The sequence below is a fragment of the Phyllostomus hastatus genome, unplaced genomic scaffold (assembly GCF_019186645.2).
Source record: "Phyllostomus hastatus isolate PE091 unplaced genomic scaffold, TTU_PhHast_1.1 phas_scaffold_216, whole genome shotgun sequence".
Taxonomy (NCBI): domain Eukaryota; kingdom Metazoa; phylum Chordata; class Mammalia; order Chiroptera; family Phyllostomidae; genus Phyllostomus; species Phyllostomus hastatus.
Window position 1 is genome coordinate 15741161 of NW_025334018.1, and position 19418 is coordinate 15760578.

The 19418-nt window shown below is 61.9% G+C and overlaps 1 protein-coding gene across 3 annotated transcripts in view; it reads right to left on the reverse strand.

The window, feature by feature from the left end:
• Window positions 1-270: 270 nt before the first annotated feature.
• Window positions 271-19418, reverse strand: part of KCNC4 (potassium voltage-gated channel subfamily C member 4) — a 33617-nt gene continuing 14469 nt past the window's right edge. Inside the window, exon 4 of one of the 3 annotated variants that reach the window (XM_045817076.1) lies at window positions 271-1415. In XM_045817076.1, the coding sequence (XP_045673032.1) occupies window positions 1363-1415 (53 nt within the window). In that variant the 3' untranslated portion in view covers window positions 271-1362. Of the gene's footprint in view, window positions 1416-3454; window positions 3555-13186; window positions 14330-19418 lie in introns of those variants that run through there. The other 2 variants (XM_045817077.1, XM_045817075.1) reach the window with 2 other exon arrangements.

Here is a 19418-nt window from a genome sequence, read left to right on the forward strand (position 1 = left end):
GTGAAGGAGCTTGGAGGACAGTATGCTAAGCCAGTCACAAAAGGGCACATACTGCGTGGTTCCACCGACAGGAGGCACAGGAAGGGGAAGGTGGCTGGCGGGGGGGGGGGGGGGGACGGAGGGAGGGGAGGCCCGGAGCTGTTGGCGGACAGGCTCAGTGTTTCACTCTCACAAGCTGAAAAGAGTTACAAGGATAAATGGCGGGATGGTCATACAACACTCTCAATGTGCTCAGCACCCTGGAACGGTGCATTTTATGTAGATTTCACCACAATAAAAAATATGTGCTTTTATTCTCCTTCTCCAGCAGCAAAGCCTCTGTGAACATTTCTTTTGTGTGTGAGGACAGTGGACAGGGCAGGCTTGGTGTGACACTTCTGAAAGGTCACCACTCTGCATTTGCTGCCTGACTGCCGGCGGGCCCCGCCCAGACCCCAGGGCGGGGTTGCCGAGTCCCTGTCGGGGTGAGGCCACAGAGTCCGGGCCTCAGGCTCCTGGAGGAAACTGGATTCGGCTGGAGCTGCGCAGAGAGTGGATTAGCATTCACCGAGCTTCCCCTGTGAGCCCCAGCGAAGCGCTCAGCTGGTGCCAGGCATACAAATGACACGTTTAGGCCCTCCAGGAATTCGCAATCAACCTCCGCCCCTACCTGCCGGTGGCCCCTCCCACTGTGGAGACGGAGAGCGGGGGTCAGGGGAGGAGACAGTGTTTTGCAGTTGTCTGCCTGGATGCAGGCTCCTGAGACTGTCCAGACCCCCTCCTGAGCCCAGCCCTGCCTCTGAGCTCCACCACGAAGGTGCTCCTGTACCCAGACCGGCGTGGGCAGTCAGCGTGGCCTGTTGGGACCTCACAGTGCAGTGGGCGGCGAGAGCCCAGGCCAGGGGGACAGCTGGGGCAGAGAGACCTATCTGGGTGCCCTGCTTCCAGCAGCATCCTGGGGGGAGCTAGGAGGACCCCCCCTTTGAGCTGACTGAAGGGACTTGCTTTGGCTAACATCCCTTCAGGGTCCCCCAAAAACAGAGAATCTTCATGGGGACCACCCAGATAGTTCGGGGTCCTGAAAAGAGGGTCTCCTCTTTCCTGTCGTGCATGCCCCGACCCCGGGCATATGGCAGAAAAGTATCTCGCCACACACTGTGGTTGGAAGTTTAAACATAAGGTCCCACCACCAAGCAGGCGCTTTCATTCCTTCAACATTTACCCAGCCTCTGTTTCATCCAGGTGTGTCAATAATTCGATGTCCGTTCTCATCCTGGACAGGAGACAGAGACCTGTCCAAGCAGAACTTCCAAGAGGTTGAAAGCATGCGTCTCATACAAATACAGAGTGACCACGTGGCAAAGATGTTCCTGAGCGCGTCCATTAACGAGAGAACCGATGCGATGACACAGCTGGCTGGGAGCGCCCTCCAGGAGCTAGGGTGTAAAAGAAGGGCACAGCGAAACGTTTTTGGTGAAGTTGGAGACAGATCTGGCATATGTATGACACAACTGGGGTGACCTCTCCTACCGGACAGAAACCATCTGGATCTCTGCCAGATGAGAACCTCCAAGTCCGCGGGTAGCTCTGCGGTCTGAGCCCCTCCTTACTAACAGCGAAGGGCAGAGGGGAACAACGAAACCGTCCTCTGGCGCTGTCCAGTAGATAGGTAACCATGCTTGTAAAATTTGAATTTTCCTGGCAGCCTCATTAAAAAGGAAACACGAACAGGTGAAATTTATTTCGACAGGATGTTTTATGTAACCCAACCTGTCCAAATATTGTCCAAGTGCTCAGTAGCCGTGTGGTTACAGCGCGGTTCTAGAGAGTTCACTAACCTTCGTGCGGGTCTGTTACGCAAAGCTTCACTAAGACTCCGAAGGCAGAGAATGACACAGGCATTCTCTTGGCCTTATCTAAAGCTCAGGTAATTTTTCCTAGCACAGCTACCCAGGTCTCTATGACCCCGTTGGCAGGGGGTCAGGACAGATGAGTCCAAGCTGAGGGCCCCAGTAACAGGGTCTGTGCCAGGCGGTCGGGTGAACACCTAGCACAACAGACGCCCCTGGGCAGGGGCATCAACGACACAGAATTCTGCTGGCGGAAGGGGGTGGGTCGGAGAAGACGTCATGGAGGACGAGCGGGCTTCACTCCGGGCAAAGGGAAGGGTGGGCGTGCTCGGGCGTGTGGAGAGGGAGGGACGGGGGCCCAGGCCTGAGAGCCCAGCTGGGACCGGACGGGCGAGGGTCTTGGGGAGTCACACAGAGGCATCATCACCCAAGAGGGAGCCATAAAGGGCTTGCAGAAAAGGAAGGGCGTGACCAGGCCTGTCCTTCAAGGAGCCTTGGCCTTGGGGCTTGCCGGCGGGGCCTTCCAGGTTCCTACCCTCCAGCCGCCCGGTTGTGAATGGGGATGAGGCTGGCGTCATGGCTGGCAGCTAAAAATATTCTCCGCACCTCAGGTTACAGCTGGGGCGTCCAAATCCAGAGGGAAGAAAGCAGGGGGGCGGGTGGCCTCTGAGGTCAGGACAGAGTGGAGATGACTTTTATGGGCCGGTGGTTCGGTAGCTGACACCCTGGCAGCCTGGGGGGCGGGCTGGTAAGGGTCAGAGAATGCCCAGCCTGGCGTCAACTCAGGCGCTGGCCTAGGGAGGCAAGAGAGAGCACGTGCTTGGGCCGCTCTGCTCGAGTCACCGGGAGGGACACGAGGGCCGGCCTGGCTCTCTCCGGCCCTTCCCAGCTGAGGAACCTGGCATCCCTGGGGCACTGCCTCAGATGCTGGGCTCGGGCTCCCGCTGCTGCAGGAGGAGGGTCCAACAAGGGCAGGCAGAGCCGGAACAGGCCCGCACAGCACCAAGAACCAAGAGCTCTGGAGTTTTCTGAAACATCCCCTTTCCTTTGTCCCCCACCTCCTCACGGCCGGAAAGGAGGAAGTTGCCAGGCCTTCCTTCCAGGCGACCCTACCCGACAGGCACGGGCAAGCCACTTCGGGTCGCGAGGAAGAGGAGAGACCGAGCCAGGACCGGGAGACTCTGGGACGGCTTTTCCATCCAGGGTCCCTCGGCGGGGGATGGGTGCGTGCATGCGCCCAGGACTGTCCCCAACTTCACAAATGGGGGACTGAGCTCAGCCACGTCAAGCCAATGGCCACAGCCTGCACGGCCAGGCCAGGGGTGGGTGCAAGGCCGGAGTCCCAGCCCCTGACTCCTGTCCACCTCGAGTCCCAAGTCAGAGCTGGTCCGAGCTCTAGAGAATTCCACGATGAAGCAAAAGCTCCAAAGTGAGGAAGACTCCTTGGGCCAGACGGAACAGCAGCCGCCAGGGGCCAAGGGCGCCCGCTGTCTTCACAGCCGGGGCTGGGCCCCCGTCTCACGCCTGGAAATCAGTTCTCCATTCTGGGGCAGGGGTGGGGCTGGGTGCAAAATCCTCGGAGAGTCTGATGGGAGGGCTGGACCCTGTTTCTAGAAGATGCACATCCACGCACACATACACACAACTTCGGCTTGAACTTGACGGGTTCCCTGGGCCCCAAGAGTCAGCGAATTCTCTTTACGACGCAGGAGTCTCCGCGGGGGCCTAGTTGGGGAAAGGGAGAGAAAGCGCTGGGAAGAGGGGAGGGACAGGGTGCTGCGCAGCTGGTGCGGAGGGAGGGAGGCGGCCCGCGCACCTGCCAGGGTGAAGTTCACGGCGTCAAGTCCGGTCATCCAGAGACATGGGGGCCCTGGGGGGCTAAGAGAGGCTGCCCCCCTCCCCCCGCCAGCCAGTCCTGAGCCTTCCGAGAACTGGGTTTTGTTCTAATAAGGGAGGTGGTATCCAGTGACACCACTCAGATTCCTAAACCTCCTTTTGGAGCGCGGATTAAGGTCCCTTTCCCTGAAGTCAGCAGCGTCCACAGTTAGAACCAAAGCCCCGAGTGGTCTTGGTTTCAGAGTCCCCCGAAGCTGCCACCTGCCAAGGATGGGGTGGCGTCAGGCTAGCCCAGCAACCCAGTTAAAAATAACGATTACATAAAGAAAACGTTCTCAGGAAAAACAAGAAAACAAAAAAACCCAGCTAATCTGGGCCGGGCTGGGCCAGGCTGGGCTGGGTGGCATGCCTCCTCCCGTCCCCACCTGCCTCTGCGGTGACAGGACCTATTCCTTCCTTGAACTGCGCCCCCAGTTCTGTTCATCCACGTGCTCGCCCAGCAGACACCCAAACAGAGCGCTTGGGGTTCGCCCCGCTGTTCTATTTCCAGCCTGTTCGGTTCATCCTAGGTCCCACTGCCGGGACCCATCCCTCTTCCTCCCCCTCCTCCCCTCCCAGTCTCTCCCTTCCCGCTTTTTTCCTCCTCCCGCCGGTTTCCCCTCCCACACCTCCAGCTTCCACTCCTGCTTTCTCCCTGCTCTCTCCTCCCCTCTCCTCTCCTCCCCTCCCCATGCTCTCCCCCTCCTCCCCTCCTCCTCTTCCTTATCTCCTGAGATCTCTCTCTCCCCCCCTCCCCCCATGGTGCTTCCTCTCACCTCCCCACCTCCTCGCTCGCCATTCCCAGGGGCTCCCACTTGTGTGTGGGGAACAGACCCGGGGCGGCTCCTGACCCCAGGCCCCCGGGAGAGAGGAGTAGGTGCGACAGAGGCGCCCCCAGCACAGGCGGCGGTAGCCTTGGGCGCCGCAGCCTCTTTGAGGGCTCCCCTCTGACTTCCCACTGCTTTGGGGAGCGGGTACACAGGTGGCACTGCTTCTGAGTCACCGAGAGGGAAGTGGCAGTGCCAGTGAGTCATCTCACGGGCACTCACGTCCCCCGGCCCTGCATCGAGCTGGACACAGCCACCGTCCTGTCACCCCATAGTGAGTGGCCCTAGCGAGGGCATTCTGGAAAAGAGCTTCCAGTACTTTCTGTTGCAGAAGCCAGGCCGGCCCACCCCCACCCCCTGGACCGTTTCTCCAAGTGGAAATGGGGCAGGACGCGCACTGAGCGCGTTCCCCTGCCTGAGTCTGGCTCGCTGCTCCTGGCAAAGTCTGCAGAAGATAAACAATTCCCCCACTTCACAGAGGGAGGGCCCTGCTCAGAGAGGTTAAGTCATTTACCCCATGTCACACGGCTCATGAGCGACAACGCCGGTGGCAGTAAATCAGTAAGAGTGGTGCTGAGGCCCAGCTCCTGCCCGTGGCCGTGGGTGGCCATGGAGCCAGGGGCGGGAGCACAGGGGGCCGGAGCCAGGCTGGCTGGGTTCGGGTCAACACCAGGCTGTGGAATCTACCGCCCGGGAGACGTCTGTCAAGGTCATCCCTGGGCCTTGGTCTCCTCATCTGTACAATGGGAGTGGCTGCAGGAGCCCTGACCTCCTGGGTGTGTTCGGAGGGTTCATCTGCAGAGAGGGCTTAGCACGGTGCCCCGCCCGTCTCCTGCTGCTCGTTCCAAGGCCCCAGCTCTCTGGCTCCAGAGCTCCCCCAAGACCCGTCCACCTGCTTTCTCCTTTGCCCTTCACACCACCCTTGCATAAGAGCAAGAAGCGGATGCCCCCGTCACAGACGTGGAACCTCCAGTCCAGCGGTGTCATGGGACTGGCTCGGTCCCCGTGGGAATGACCCTTCTGGCCTCTCAGGCCACTTAACAGCAGGGTTTCTGCCCAAGAGGGCGAACCCGAGCAGCCACACTGGCGCCTGGAGAGCTCGGGAGAGCACGAGGCTCCGGAAAGAACACCCCCATGAAGACTGAGGAGGAGGAGGATGGAGACGAAGAACCCAGGACACGAGCCCCTGGGGTCCCAAGTGGACTCCGGTGCCAGTCCAAAGCCATTAGCACCAGGAGAGGGAGCCCAGCCTGGGTCTCAGAGGCTGGGAGGCTGAGGGGAGTTGGGGTAGGCTTGGCTGGCACGCACTGGCCAGGTGGTAGAGGGTTGTTTTGGACAAATTATGAGACCCAGACTTGGGCTGGAGTGGCAGGGATGAATGACAGAAGTCAGCAGCAAGCTGCTACTTCCTTCCTGCCTGCCTTTTCCCTTCCTTCCTCCCTTCACTGTTGAGGTCCTGAACTCTGAGCAGGGGCTGGAGACAGAAGTGTTGCCCCATGGAGCGTCTATAAGTGAGAAAACAAGCAACACACCATCGCTGTGGTAAGTCTAGTGGAGGTGCTGGGAGAGCTTAAAGGAAGAGTCCAGGAAGGCTTCTCAGAGTAGGTGACAGTTGAGTGGGCTTTGAGGCATGAATAAGAGCTTGCCAGACAATGGCCTCAATACTGGAATATCAAAGGGGAACAAAAAAGAGAGGACCTTCTGTCTAGAGGCAACTTCTATTGTACACCCTTTCTGATTTCCCTTTCACACTTTGTTTTCTTTCTTGTTGATGAGGGCCAGGCCAGAACTTCTTGTAGGGCCCTGGACTCTGACTCACACAAGGAAGCCCCTGCTTTCTTTATCCTCTGAACAACAAAGTATGTACTCTGTTTGGAGCTCTCTGGTGCTCAGGGTGCTAGGGTTTCCTGTAACAGAGAACAAGGTTCTCATTCCATAAATTGAGAGGAGGTCTAGTAATTCCATGTCCTAGGAAATAAAATACACATGGGTCCTCATTTATACTAGAATGTGGTTGACTGATACAAGATACTTTCCTCTGCATGGATTAGAAAATGAAGAGAAGGACCCTGGAAGTGTGTGTGTGTGTGTGTGTGTGTGTGTGTGTGTGTGTGTTTAAGGGTCAGTAAGATGGTAGCAGTTAGTGAGAGCCCCTGGCAAGGGGAGAGAAAAACCCAACAGGAGAGATGAAGAGAACTAGAGACCAATTTTCTAGTCCTGTCCAGGGAAGCCCAACCTGTCGCAATCCAGCACACTGAGGCCTGGAGGGTGAGTGGTACCACTGGAACCTTCTTACCTACCCCGTAGGTTCCACATCCCGCCCCCAGGCTCCCAGGAGCTGGTTGCCACCTGCAGTGGGGTCCTGAGGGAACCGAGGTCCCTGATCGATTTGCCAGGAGCACAAACAGTGTCGGCCCTCGGGGGAGGAGGCGGTCCTGGGGCGCAAGGCTGGATGCAGCAGGGGTGTCAAGAAGGGGGCTGGTTCTGACTCCTGTCCCTTGGTCTTGCGTGGCCCAGTGCACTGAGAGGATGTCACAGTCTGGCCACCAGGTTTGAGGATCTCGGGGCAGCCTCGCCAGGGGGGTGTTGGTGGCCATGGCATGGTTCGGCTCTCCGTAGCAGCTTGGGAGCCACCACCCCAGGGAGGCCCGTCGTGGCTACAGCTAGTCCAGGAGCAGCGTCTCGGGGCCTCAGAGCCTCCTGGGCTCACCCCTGCTCTTCCCGAGGGGCACCTGGCCCGGCCCGGGGCCCTGCGGGTGGGGCTCAGGGTTTTTGTTTGGTTCCCTTTGTCCGCTCTGAACATGTGATCACCGCTACTGAGTCTGAAGTAACTGACCTTAGGCCTGGGGCCTCAATATGGGCACCTGGAAGGAGGTGCTGGGTGGGGGGGATCTCTAGGGACATTAGGAATGCAGTGGTGCCTGGGGTGAAGGGATCTCAGCTCCGTCCCTGCAGAGGTCCCCAGAGGCCCCGGGGTCTGCGTGCCCAGGCTCAGGGTGCTGCTGGGGGGGCGTTCCCCTGCCCCACCCAGAGTCCTACGCGGGATCAGGAGGCTCTGCGTTCAGGAAGGACTGCCTGGGGGTGGGGGGACTGGCCTAAGGGCCACGCTGGGCCAGGCGAGTCCTAGCTCCAGGTTTTCCTTCCCTCCACCCTTACGTTCCTCTCTCCATCACTGCCTTCAAGGCCCCTCCCTCTTCTTCCTCTTTCCTCCCCTTCTTCCTCATCTCTTCCTTTTTCCACCCCTTTCTCTGTTCCCTGGGACACTTCCCAGAGCACTTGCTGTTCTTGGAGCAGCAGGGCCCCAGGGGGAGCCAGGATGAAGCGGCTCCCTGGGGGGCTCACCGTGGGGGAGGGGGGAGCCTACAGGAACCTGAACCACCAGGTACCAACGCCAGGTTCCAAAGGAAGAGAAAGGAAGAGCTCTGGGAACTCTCCTCCCCGCCCCCTTGCCACCCTCATTATCCCGACAGTTGCTCGGGCAGGAAATGCATAATGCAGAGAGGAGAGCTTTCCCGTGTTCCCCCACGGCTCTCAGGAATGCCCTAGAAGTGAAGTGCAGAGCCAGCTGCCGCCCGAGCCGGGCGGGGAGGAGGGAGGCTGGCGTGCAGCAGGGCCCTCTCCACCTGGTCGTTCATTCGTGAAAGATCGATGGGGCCCCGGCACCGCGCTGGGCCCAGGCTCTTACAGGGAGGCAGGCCACAAACAAACACGCCGCCACCATTCCAAGGGGTCTCCATGCCCTGGGGAAAATGAGCCAGCTGCGGCGACAAACAAACACACGGTGGGGGAGGAGAGGGGGGGCCTACAGAGGAAGTGACATGTGAAGCCAGACTTGAAGGGTGAGAATGCAGCCCGGTAAAGGGGTCGGCGTGCATAAGCCACGAATGGTGGAAGAGATGGTGAAAAAAAAAAAAGGTTCAAAATGCTGGCAGGCTGGGCGGGAGGTGGGGGCGGAGGACTGAGGGAGGGGCAGGAAGGGCCCCAGCGAGCCTGGAGCCTGCTGCTGGGCTGCCACCGAGGGTTTCAGCAGGGGAACTGGACCGGTTTCCACTTTCAGAAGCCCTGTCCCGGGCTGCTGGGTGGACCTGGGGGACCAGGTGAGAGGTCCTGCGCTGCTGGGTGGAGCCTGGGGGAGAGAGGAGAACAGGGGATGAAGGGCGTGCGAATATATATATCAGAGCCAGGAGACACAGCTTGCTCATGGGCTGGAATGCGGGTGGAAGACACGGTGTTTCTGTTTCATCGACTGGTCTTTGGGGCGTCTGCCCCACTGGACGGTGAGCCCCTGAGGGCAGCGACCCTGTTGGCCTCGTTCACTCTCGGCTCCCCCGGACACGGTGCAGGCATTTAATAAAGACTGAACGCATGGGGAGTGAGGGGATCGATGAATGAGAGGGCGGGCCTAACGACGGCACCCCATGTTCCGGTCAGCCTCGGGGAGGCTGGGGGTAGCCCACACAGAGGGGGGGCCTGGGGCAGAGAGCTGAGGTCCAAGCCCAGTGTCAGGGAGGCAGTGGAGGGGCCAGTGAGGGGCCCAGAGAGCAGGGAGGGGACGGGGGTTGGCTGTTTGGGTCACTTTCGTCCCTCCGGCATGGAGAGCGGGAGCTGGAATAGAGAACAAGCTCGATATGGGTTTGTTGGATGGACGGACGGACGGACACACGGACGGATGGGGGGATGGGGTTGAGAGCCGAGTTCTGGGCTGGAGCTGGGCTTGTGGCTGTCCCCAGGGCCTGGAAGGCGTTTAAGGCCGTGGGAGTGAAGGAGGTCACCTGGGAAAGAGCGTGGAGAGAGAAAGGAAGGGACGCTCGCTAGCCAGCCCGTCGCCCCAAGTCCGGTATTGCTGATTTGGGAAGCAGAACCTCTGACTCGGCCAAAGGCCGCGCCCTGCAGCTGTGGAGTGGCCCCAGAAGCAGGCAAACAGGGCAGAGGGCAGGGCCGGTTCCACAGCCCCGTGGGGAAAGGAGAAGCTTCCGGCACCAGCAGAGGCCTCTGCCCCGTATGACCTGCAGCCACAGGTCTCCCCTGGCTCCCTCTCCTCGGACTACGATGCCCAGCAGGCGCTACCCAGGTGAGAGCAGGTGCCCGAATCTCCCGCCGCCTTTGCTGGCCTCTGGAGCAACACTCGCTGTCTGGGACCCAGGTGTGGCTACCGCAGGCCCCGGGGACACAGCCAGCTCACGTGTCCCCCACCGTGTGGGTACCAGAGCATGCATGTACGGTGGCTTGGAGCTGGGACAGGAAGGCGGTGCTCACCGTGATTACGCTGTAGGGGAAGGCGTGCCAGGTATAGGTGGTCAACCCAGGCCCAAATCACCCAAGTCCCTTGGGACTGGCCACACCACCAGTGCTGGCCCCCACCCTGGCCTCCACCGGGGCTGGCCGGGGAGAGGCAGACAGGGAGTCTAGCTGGGAATTCCACCCAGAGTTTAGGATTTTGAAGAAAAGCATGCTGGGAAAGACCTTTTCAGAGTTGTTCTGACCTGGGTTCTGGGCCTGTCCCCACCACTCACGAGCTGGGCGGCCCCCCGTGCGTCGAGACCTCTCCGAAGTGGAAGAGGTCTTCTAACTCCACCTTCCACGCGGAGCAGGGATTCCTCCCACAAACCCGGGCACAGCATCCTCCCGTGTTTCTCTGAACAGCCAGGGGCGGAACCCCTCTGCCCGCAGGGCAGCCCGTTCCTATCTGATGGTTTTGTCAGAAAGCACCCCTTTCTCGAGAGGCCTGGAAGGACCCGGCAGGTGTCGACAGTGTCACCTCCGTCGGGGAGGAGAGCGGGCTTGAGGGAAGGTGGCAGGGGCTGCCCTGTTCGTTTGCTCTGCGATGCCGTGTGTTCAACCTGCTATGGCAAGGACGGCAAGCAAGCTTCCTCGTCTGAACCCCGTCTGCTCTCCTGACACTCCCGCCCTCTGGGCCCAGGTCTGCTGCCCGGGACGAGAGACCAATCTAACCGTCTCCTCTCGGATGCTCAGCAAGTACCTGGGCGGGGGTCTCGTCTCCAACGAGTGTCCTAACTTGGTTTCCAGACAGGTCGCCACCGGTCGTCCCCTTCAGAGCAGAGACAATGCGACGCAGCGGGGTGCAGAAGGGAGGAAGCAGCCGCTCCCTGGGCTGGGTGTGACCTCCTGCTAAGTAATTAAGGAAGCCTGGGGAGACAGCCTCCTCGCGTTTGTGTCGTGTGTGGGGTGGGTGGGGCAGGGGTGACTGGGTCCTGCCGCTCCCTTCCTCGAGCCTCCGCGTCCCGTCTACACAGGTGGGAAGCCACACCTTGGCTATGAGGATCCACTGACAGTGAGAACGTGAAAACCTTAAAAGGCACTCACCCCCACCCCAGGGGTTACGACTTAGGTGCCCGTTCCATTCACGCAGCAGCTGAGCGGCGGCCCCTAGAGCCAGGCTCCTCGGGTTCAAGCCCAGCTCTGCCGCCTGCCTACGGGCTGTGTGACCTTGGAGACGCAACCTGACATTGCGGGGCCGTTTTGTCCAGGATGACGACACCACGCAGCTCGGAATGCATTTGGAGGAGCATTAGAGGCCAGGCCCGGAGTACCATAAACATCCGCTGTTTGCTATTATTACCCCGTCTTACTCCTCCATCGGGAAGTGAGGGCGTCACCAAAATGAGGCTAATTCACGGCACCTGTTTGAAAGGTGCGGTCGTTCCCCCACACCGGTCGTGGTTATTGGGGTGAGTTGTTCCCCAACCCCCTCCCCCATATTGGTGAGCAGTGACTCGTGAGGCAGGCACTGTCTCTGGGCTCCCAGGTCCCGCTCACTGAACTCTCCCCTCGGCCCCGGGCCATAGCGGCATCATTACTGTCACATCCCCATTTGACAGATGAGGAAGTCGAGGGTCACTCAGCTTGTCATTTGCCCAAAGTTGCACCACTAGGAGGTGACGGAGCCAGGGCTCGAACCCGAGTCTCTCTGACTACTGAAGTCAGTCTCGGTCACCAGGGTCCTGCCCTTTTAACCAGCTCCCCAGCCGGGGCTCCCTTCCGGCCGTGGGGACCACAGGAAGCCAAGCCCGGTCCTGCTTGACAGAGGGCCTGCAGTTTCTGGGAGGGGGCAGGGGGGGCGCTCCTACTTCTCACTGAGCTCCCTGCCCTCCTGTACCTGGCCCCTGTCCCCTCCAGGGATCTGATGGTGTCACTGGGACTCCAGCTGCATCTCCTGGGGTCCCTGCAGGGCCACCCTGGTGTCTGGTACCCCAGGGCTGCTTATTGGTTGGGTTCTCGGCCCCTGATCATGAAATGGTTCCACATGATCTCCAAAAGGAAAAAGGGGAAAAAAAAAAAAAACCAACCCAGCCATTTTGGACGTGGGCCCTGATGCGTAACATCATCATGGAGCCAACCGAGTGTCCTGCCCCATTATCGCCTGCCAAGCTTCTGCGCGGCGAGCCGGGCTGCAAATGGCTTTCTCCTGCCGGAGGGGGCAGAAGCCCGGCTTGCCCTCTGCTGCCGGAGGAGGAGAGGTTTTATCTTTAATTGACGACTGGCCGCCTGCCACGCCTTGCCTCTGCGGGCCCAGGCTCCGGCCCGAGTTCCCCTCACGCTTCAGGAACAGGCTTCCCCTCGCGCCTTCCCTGCCCTCGGCCCTGCCCTGGTCCCCACTCTGCCCCCCAGTGTGCTCCTGTCCTCTCTTGCCGTGGTGGGTCGAGGAAATGGCAGAAACCTGGGGACGAATGGCTGAGAACTCCAGGAAAAGGGTGGGGCAGGAGCGAATGCCTTCTTGCATCTACTGCAGGTCGTGTAGAGATAAAGGGCCCTGAAATAGAGGCTACCACCGTTATCCCCATTCTACGGACAGGGAAACTGAGGTTCCCAAGTTGTCCCAAGGGACCCACCTAGGAAGTGGCAGGCCAAGACTTTAACCTGAGGCCCGTGTGGCTGGCTCTCTTGTGTCTGGAGTAGGAGTAAGAAGCCGGGAGAGAGCAAGGAGAACAAACATGCACCCAGGCCTGAATACGTAATTCTCCGGGCCCAGCGCAAAGTGAAAACCCAGGGCCCCTTCTTCAGTCGTCACTCGCCACTTCAGGATGGCGACAGCCCAGAGCGTAGGGGCCCTTGTGAGCAACGGCCCTGGCTCCCCGCCTGTGAAGCCAGCCCTGCGTGTGCCCCTCTGAGTGTGACGTTGAGGGACCACGTCTGACTGCCCCTTCCCACGACCCCAGCGTCCCCTCTCCGGGCCCTGGAGGCATTTGTTCGCCGGTCCTCCGTGGTCCCGCTGCGCCACCAGTGCCTTGGCAGCCGCGCTTCGCCAGCCATCCAGCATCTCAGCGACGCTGGCGTCCCTCCCCGGGGCCCTGGCCCACATAGAAACGGTGCGATTTCCGGAGGAGAGGAGGGGCCCCGGTGCCGCCGAGGCGGAACACGGTGGATCTCCCTACACAAACAGCGGCCTCGGCTTCCACGGGACGGTGGGGGGCGGGGTCCGAACGCTGCCTGTGGGCGGGGGTCCCCGGCTGAGCGCGCGGCCTCGGCCAGCTCACTTTTCCTCCCAGGGCATCCGTGCCCAGCTCTAAAGGGACCCTTGCTGGTGGGGGGCGGGGTTAGGCCAGGAGGGCGGCGCCTGTCTCCGGGGTTGGGACGGAAGCCCAGGGAGGTCCCCACGGACGCAGAGCCGGAAGGAGAGGCGGAGGCAGTCACGGGTGCAGCAGGAGCGGCGGACGCCCCGGGTGTCTTTATTGAGAGTGGAGCACGGCATGACAGTCGAAGGCATGCAGACAGGGCGGCGGGGCGGCGGGCCCCGGCCGCGGCTTGCCTCGGACACACGGGAGGACACAGCTTTAGAAAAGGACCGACACCGGGGTGGGGCGGGGCAGGCGGGGAGTGCGGCAGGGGGGCAGGAGGGCTGAGGGAGGGGCAGAGGCCAAGGTCGAAGGGGTCACCTGGCCTCTGCTATTGCACGCGTCCTCTGGCCACCGGCCAGGAAGTACAGTATTGCAACTGGTCTCCGCTCGCCCAAGGCTTCCCCTTCTCAGACCCCTGAGCCTGATGGGCAGACCGAGCCCTTCCCTGCCCGTCTGCCCAGCAGCATCTTAAAAACAAGTGGACGAGAGAGACAGAAAAACCCAACGTAAAAAAAAAAAAAAGACAAAATGCCCCCTCAGTCAAGGTCACAGGTAAGGGGGGAGTGGGAGAAGCTGCGGAGAAGCCCCTGGAAGTCCCCCCACAACTGGGGCGTGGGGTGGGAGGTAGAACCCCAATCTGGGGTGGGGTGGGGCCAGTGGAGCAGCGACCCTGGGGGGCAGTCTGGCCTTCCACAAGCCACCGGCCCACAGAGGTCACACCCCCAACGGAGTCCAGCCTGGGACCACCCAGCTGGACCGGCAGTTCCAGCCCCACTTTTCCCGGGACGCCCCACACATACATACAGCAGAAATGAGGAGTCGGTGGAGGGGAGGAAATGGGGCCTGGGGGAGGGACAAGGGCTTGGGGAGACAGCCTAACGAAGACAGACCACCAATAGCACGTGCACTACACACATGAGTATAGTATGTATGAATATAGATACTATATGTGCATATATATCTCTTCAATGTACAACAGAACAAAACGGCAGGCCCGGCTGGTTCCAGGCCCCGAGGGCCACACGGGAGGTTTTCCGTCAGTCTTGTGCAAACAAGGGTATCTGCGTCTCTCCCAGCGAGAGGTTCTTGCCTAGGCGCCAGAGTCCCCCTGAGCCTCTGGCTCCTGTCTGTCTGCCTGTCTCTCTCACGCTGCTGCCGCTTTAAGAGAGGGTGAGCACTTCAGCCTGGGCATAGTTGGACGAGAGGGCGTCTTGGCAGGTCTCTGTGTTTAAAGAGCACAGGTGTGAGACACTGGGACGCGCGCTTTCGGCCCAACACTGCCTTCTGGGGGGGCAGGGCAGGGCATTCAGCAAAAGGAAAGGAGACATACAGAATGAGAAGTCAGAAGGCAGGCAGCTGCCGACCCCCGGTCTGTGGGCGGGCGAGCAGGCCAGGAGCACAGCCGGACAGCACGGGGGCCCAGGGCTAAGAGGCCAGGAAAGGCAGGAATGGGTCGGGGTACGGGGGAAGCCCCTTCATGGTTCCTCTGCCCACCCAGCTCCGGGCCGATGGGCCTCCCAGGTGATGTCACAGCTCATCTCCACACGTGCTGAGGGAGCGAACTCCGGGAACCAGCAGCCCGGGTCTTCGAAGCTCCGCTGCAGTGGAGACAGGGGCCCCAGCTGTGCAGCCTGGCATGAGGCGGGGGGTGGAGGGAGGTTCCTGCTTGGCTTTAACCCACAAGCCATCACCGAGCTGCCGCCTGCCCCACTTGGGCTTCCCCCCACGGCTCCATCTGTCACCGCCACCTGGGGCCCTGCCATTGTTCCACGGGCTGCCACAGCCTGCCCAGCCCCCTTCCCCGATCTGGCGGGAGCACGGGGAGGGTCAGGAGAGAAGGCCAGAAAGCAAAGCCCTTGGGAGCCCTCTGGGCATTCCCCGCCAGCCCACGAGGTCAGTGGCCCGGGCCTGCCCTTCCCCCACCCTCCCAGTGCAGGGACAGCTGGGACAGGCAGGGAGGCTGCTGCAGGGGCAGGGACTTTGGAAGGTGACGCTCTCTGCCAAGATCAGAGGCCCTCCTCTCCCGGGAAGCCTGTGAACCGCAGCCCCCATCCCAACCCCCCCCCCCCCAACAGCCAGGGCTCTGGGCTGAACGGACACCTTCCCCTCCGGTTCCAGCTCACGGCCACTCCTCTCAGAAGCCATAGGGGCTGAGAAGTGGCCTCTAGGGTCGCCAGGAGCCCTGGCACAAGCGGGGAGGTAAGGCTAACAACTCCTACCAGGCTGCTTCCCTGCTCTGCAGGAGAGGCTGAGCCCCAGCTATAGAGGAAAGGCTTCTAGAAGCCAAGCACAGGTCCAAGTCAGGACGCAAGGTGAAGGAGACACAGCCCTCAGACTGTCGAGGAAGGGAGGACCTTCCGGGAGGCCCTGCAGGCACGGCCTCCCCAGGCAGAGCCCAGGGTCTCTGTGAGTTCCAGAACCTTCCGCAGCGCCCTGGTAAGGCCGAGGTCCTGAGAAGTGGAGGCGCAGACAGCCTACTCAGCTCTCCCGTTTGCTAGGGTCTGGGTCTCCCCCACGGGGGCCACAGGGCTGGGGGGGATGTGTGGGAGCCTCACTCCCCAGGCACTGGGGGCCCCAGCCTGGCGCTCCTGCATCACGTCGCCCAGGGACATCTGTGCCTGCCACAGGGGTGCTGTGAGCACGCCCGTCCCCGTGGGAGGGGAGGAGGCGGTGGGTGCCGTGGAAACCTGGGCTCCTGACAACTGCAGGGCCGCCGCCGAAATAGCCACCTCAGTTCCCCGGAGAGAAAGGCAAGCCAGAGCGGGGCGGAGAGCTGTGGGGCCCGCGCTGAACTGGACACCTCGCTCACCACACGTCCCTGTCGCAGCCAGGCCCCCAGAGCCGGGGAGCCCTGCGGGGGCCGAGCTGAGGCTGTCCTCACGCAGGAGCAGCTGGGCCCTCGCACTCGGCGAGGGGAGAAGCTTCCTGGCATCTCCATCCTCATCCACAGGGCTTTCCTGTCCCCGTCCCTTAAAGGGACCTGTGCCTTCTTCACGGTGGTCGCATGGATACCCCTGTATCTTCCCACCTCTTAAAGCAAGTGGGAGGCGGCCCTGGAGACTGCAGCAGGGCTGGGCCATCCCAGCTCCCACCTGGGATGGGCCTTTCTGGAAGGCACATTCCGGTCTGCCTGAAGCTAAAGGACACGCAGACCTGGGGAGGCTGCCGGCCCTCCAGGAGATGATCTGACCCTTCTGCCCAGTTCGCCTTCTGGTCTGGCCCCCAGATTTCCCAGCATCCTCCCGAATACTGTCCTGCCATACCTATCCCTGCCCACCCTGGACGAGGCAGCTACTGCCTTTACTTAGTCATTCCCTCCACGAAGTTGCATAATCTGACTCTAAAAATGGCCAGGCGCACGGCTCTGCTGTCAGGTCTCATTCCCATCAGGTGGAGGGCAAACGACGCCCCTCCATCGCCAGGCTTCGGAGGGCCTGCCGGGGTGCCCTGCTCCGTGCACCGCTGGGGGGTGGGGCAGGGTGGGGGGCTGGGGCTCAGCCCTCCCTGGGAGTGGCGGGGTGCCCGTGCAGGAGGGGCGGGGGCGGGACGGCTGTCCCCACACCACCCTGCAGCTGCCCCTGCCCAGGGTGCACCCCGATCCCACAGTGACTCACAAATCTGTTGTGCTCCTGGGCTCGTTAGGTAAATGAATACACTTAATTATAGAAATTAGATGAGTCTCTGGTTCTGGCAGCAACACAGAGCGCAGAGGCTGGGTGGGAGCGGCAGGCGACTCAGAGGCTGGGCTGGGCGTGTGAGGCAGTGGAGTGGGGGGGGGGAACTGTCGTGGAAGCAGAGGAGGGAGCAGCGCGGGGAGGGTGCTGAGGCGCGGAGGGGCGCAGATGGGATGCTGGGCCCGAGGCCTGCTGGGCGTCACCTGGAAAGGAGGGGCTCCCCAGGCCGGGCGGCCTATCCTGGGGCTCGGACTCCAGGGACCCCACCTGCGCCCCAGGCCAGAGCTGGAGAATAGCAGCCTCTTTTCCGAGGGGCGGGGGGCACTGCTCCCCTCGGGAGAGAGGGCCCCTGGACACCAGCCAAGATGCCCCACGGGACAGCCTTATGCCTTGCTGGTCTGGGTGTGGGATGGACAGACAGACAGACAGAGATGTTTGGTTGCAGGCTGTTTGCTTACTGGTTGAAGGCCACCGGGAATGGAAATGTGTTTGCTGGGATTAAGGTGGGACCCTGTGGGGGAGGCAGGGCTCAGGGTCACAGGTCCTGGGGGCGTGCCAGCCCATCCAGCTCAGGATGGAGGCCGAGAGTGATCTCCCCCTGCTCTCGGGCCCAGACCCGAGCATTCTGGGGAGCTGGGTGCTGTGGAGGAAGCTCAGGGGCCTAAATTCTCTCGCCTCTGGCCCAGGTGTCTGGGGCCCCCGGAGGAAGGGGGCTGGCAGGCATGAGTGCGCTGCCTGTGAGTGCGAGCCCAGAGGCTGGAGGGCCGAGGCGCGGCTACGAGGCCGAGTGCCCGGGGGGTGGGGTGGGGAGGGGGTGGGTGGGGAGGGGGAACAGGAGCTTTCTCGCAGGGTAGGGCGAGCTGAATCTCGTTGCCAGTGGAGACAGCCCCAGGCTGGTTGCAGCCGCTGCTGATAGGTTGTTTAGACTCCTGGACTTTTCACAGCCTTGGTGAAGAAAAGGCACAGGGGTCAGAGGGCGGGCTCCTCACCCGAGCAGCTCCGGGACATCCACGCTCCAGGGAGCCCCGCAGGGCAGGCCTACCTGGGAAAGGCTCCCTGACTTTCCCTGGTCTCTGGGTCGCCTGGGCTCCTCAGGACGGACTCCAGGACCGCATGCCCAGCTGACCTTTGCCCTGTTGTGTCCCCAGCCGAGTGCCTCTCCAGCTGCATGCACCCTCCTTCCCCAGCCCTTGGAAACCTCAGTGAGCACCTGCCACCTTCCTCCCAGGGAGCTCTCACTCTGATGGGCGTGCAGCTACAGGCGGACAAGGGGGTCCGCGCCAGTGCCTGGCAGAGGCCCGCGCCCACCCACTCCTGGTCCTGCGTGAAGCCTGGGCGCGGAGAAGTGAGCACGGCAGAGTCTGGCACAGGGAAAAGTTGCCGAGCGAGCTGCACGGCCTGTTTCCCGGCAACCCACCTGTTCCCTCTCGAAGGTTACTCTAATTGGCTGAGCTGCACGGTTGTTGCCAAGAAGCAGTGTGGAGGCATCTTGAAAATAGAGCAGCCAGGCCCCACGAGCACCCAGAGAGCTTTGGTGGTGGGGCGCAGGTGCCACCTCGCCCGAGTGTGACCCCTTCCCCAGGGGCCACCCGCTCCCCATACCTTGCGGTCCCTCCCGACTCGCACCCTCACGGCCTCTTCCACTGCGCTACCACCCCGGGGGCCCCTCACAACGCTGGGGCGCAAGCAGGCCTGCTCGAGTCCTGCGCGAGAGCAGGGGGGCCCCCTCCTCACACTCTGGGCTGGCGACTGTATGCCCCAGCCAGGGCAGGGGCCGGGACTGACCAGGACACAGTGGAGCCTCTGCGTGTTTGGAGTAGGGAGCAGGGAAGAGAGAGAACCCCGGAGCCAGAGGACTGGGGCACGCAGAGGCCAGGGGTGACCAGGGGTACACGGGAGAAGGTGCAGCAGTCTGGGCACAGCCACTTGCCGCCCTTCGGCGGGGGGCCTCTCCTCTGGGCCACCTCCTTCTAGCTGCCAGGTCGCAGCCTCCGCTTCTGACAGCCAGCAGGGCTTAGGCTGACACCCGCCCCTCAGGGCCCGGCCAGGGTCTGGGTGCGCTGGGGATCCTGTGGGAGCGGAGGCGCCGAGAGGGCCAGGGCCAGGGGCCTGGAAAGGTGGCTCTGGAGGCTGCATGGCTGGACAGGCCAGGAGACACCCTTGGGAGGACCAAGATACCACAGGCTGTTCCTACAGCAGCCACTGCCCGTGCCTCAGTCAACCCAGACTTGGTCCGGGATTTGGGGACAGTGAGAGGCGGCAGGGGGAATGGGCTGGAGGAGGGCTCGTTAGGAGGTGGCCCAAGAACCAGGGCACGGCTTTGTTTTGGGGCAGTCGGGGTGGATCCTGAAACCAGACAGGGTGTTTAGGGAGGTTGGGTCCCCGGTCAGGGCAAGAAAGACAAGGAAAGTAACTGGGGGCTGGGTGGAAGGAGCACTTGGGCCTGAGGCCCCGGCTCCAGCCACCACCCCCACCCCCTGCCCTCGGCCGTCCTTGGTGGTTCCTGCCCCTTGCAGGCCAGGAACCCCGGCTCCAGCGCCCGGGCCTGTGCACTGGTGGCACTGCAGCCTTCCGGGACAGGAGGCCATGGGCGGCGCCCCCGAGCTCTCCAAGTTCTTCAGAGCACTCCTTGGAGGG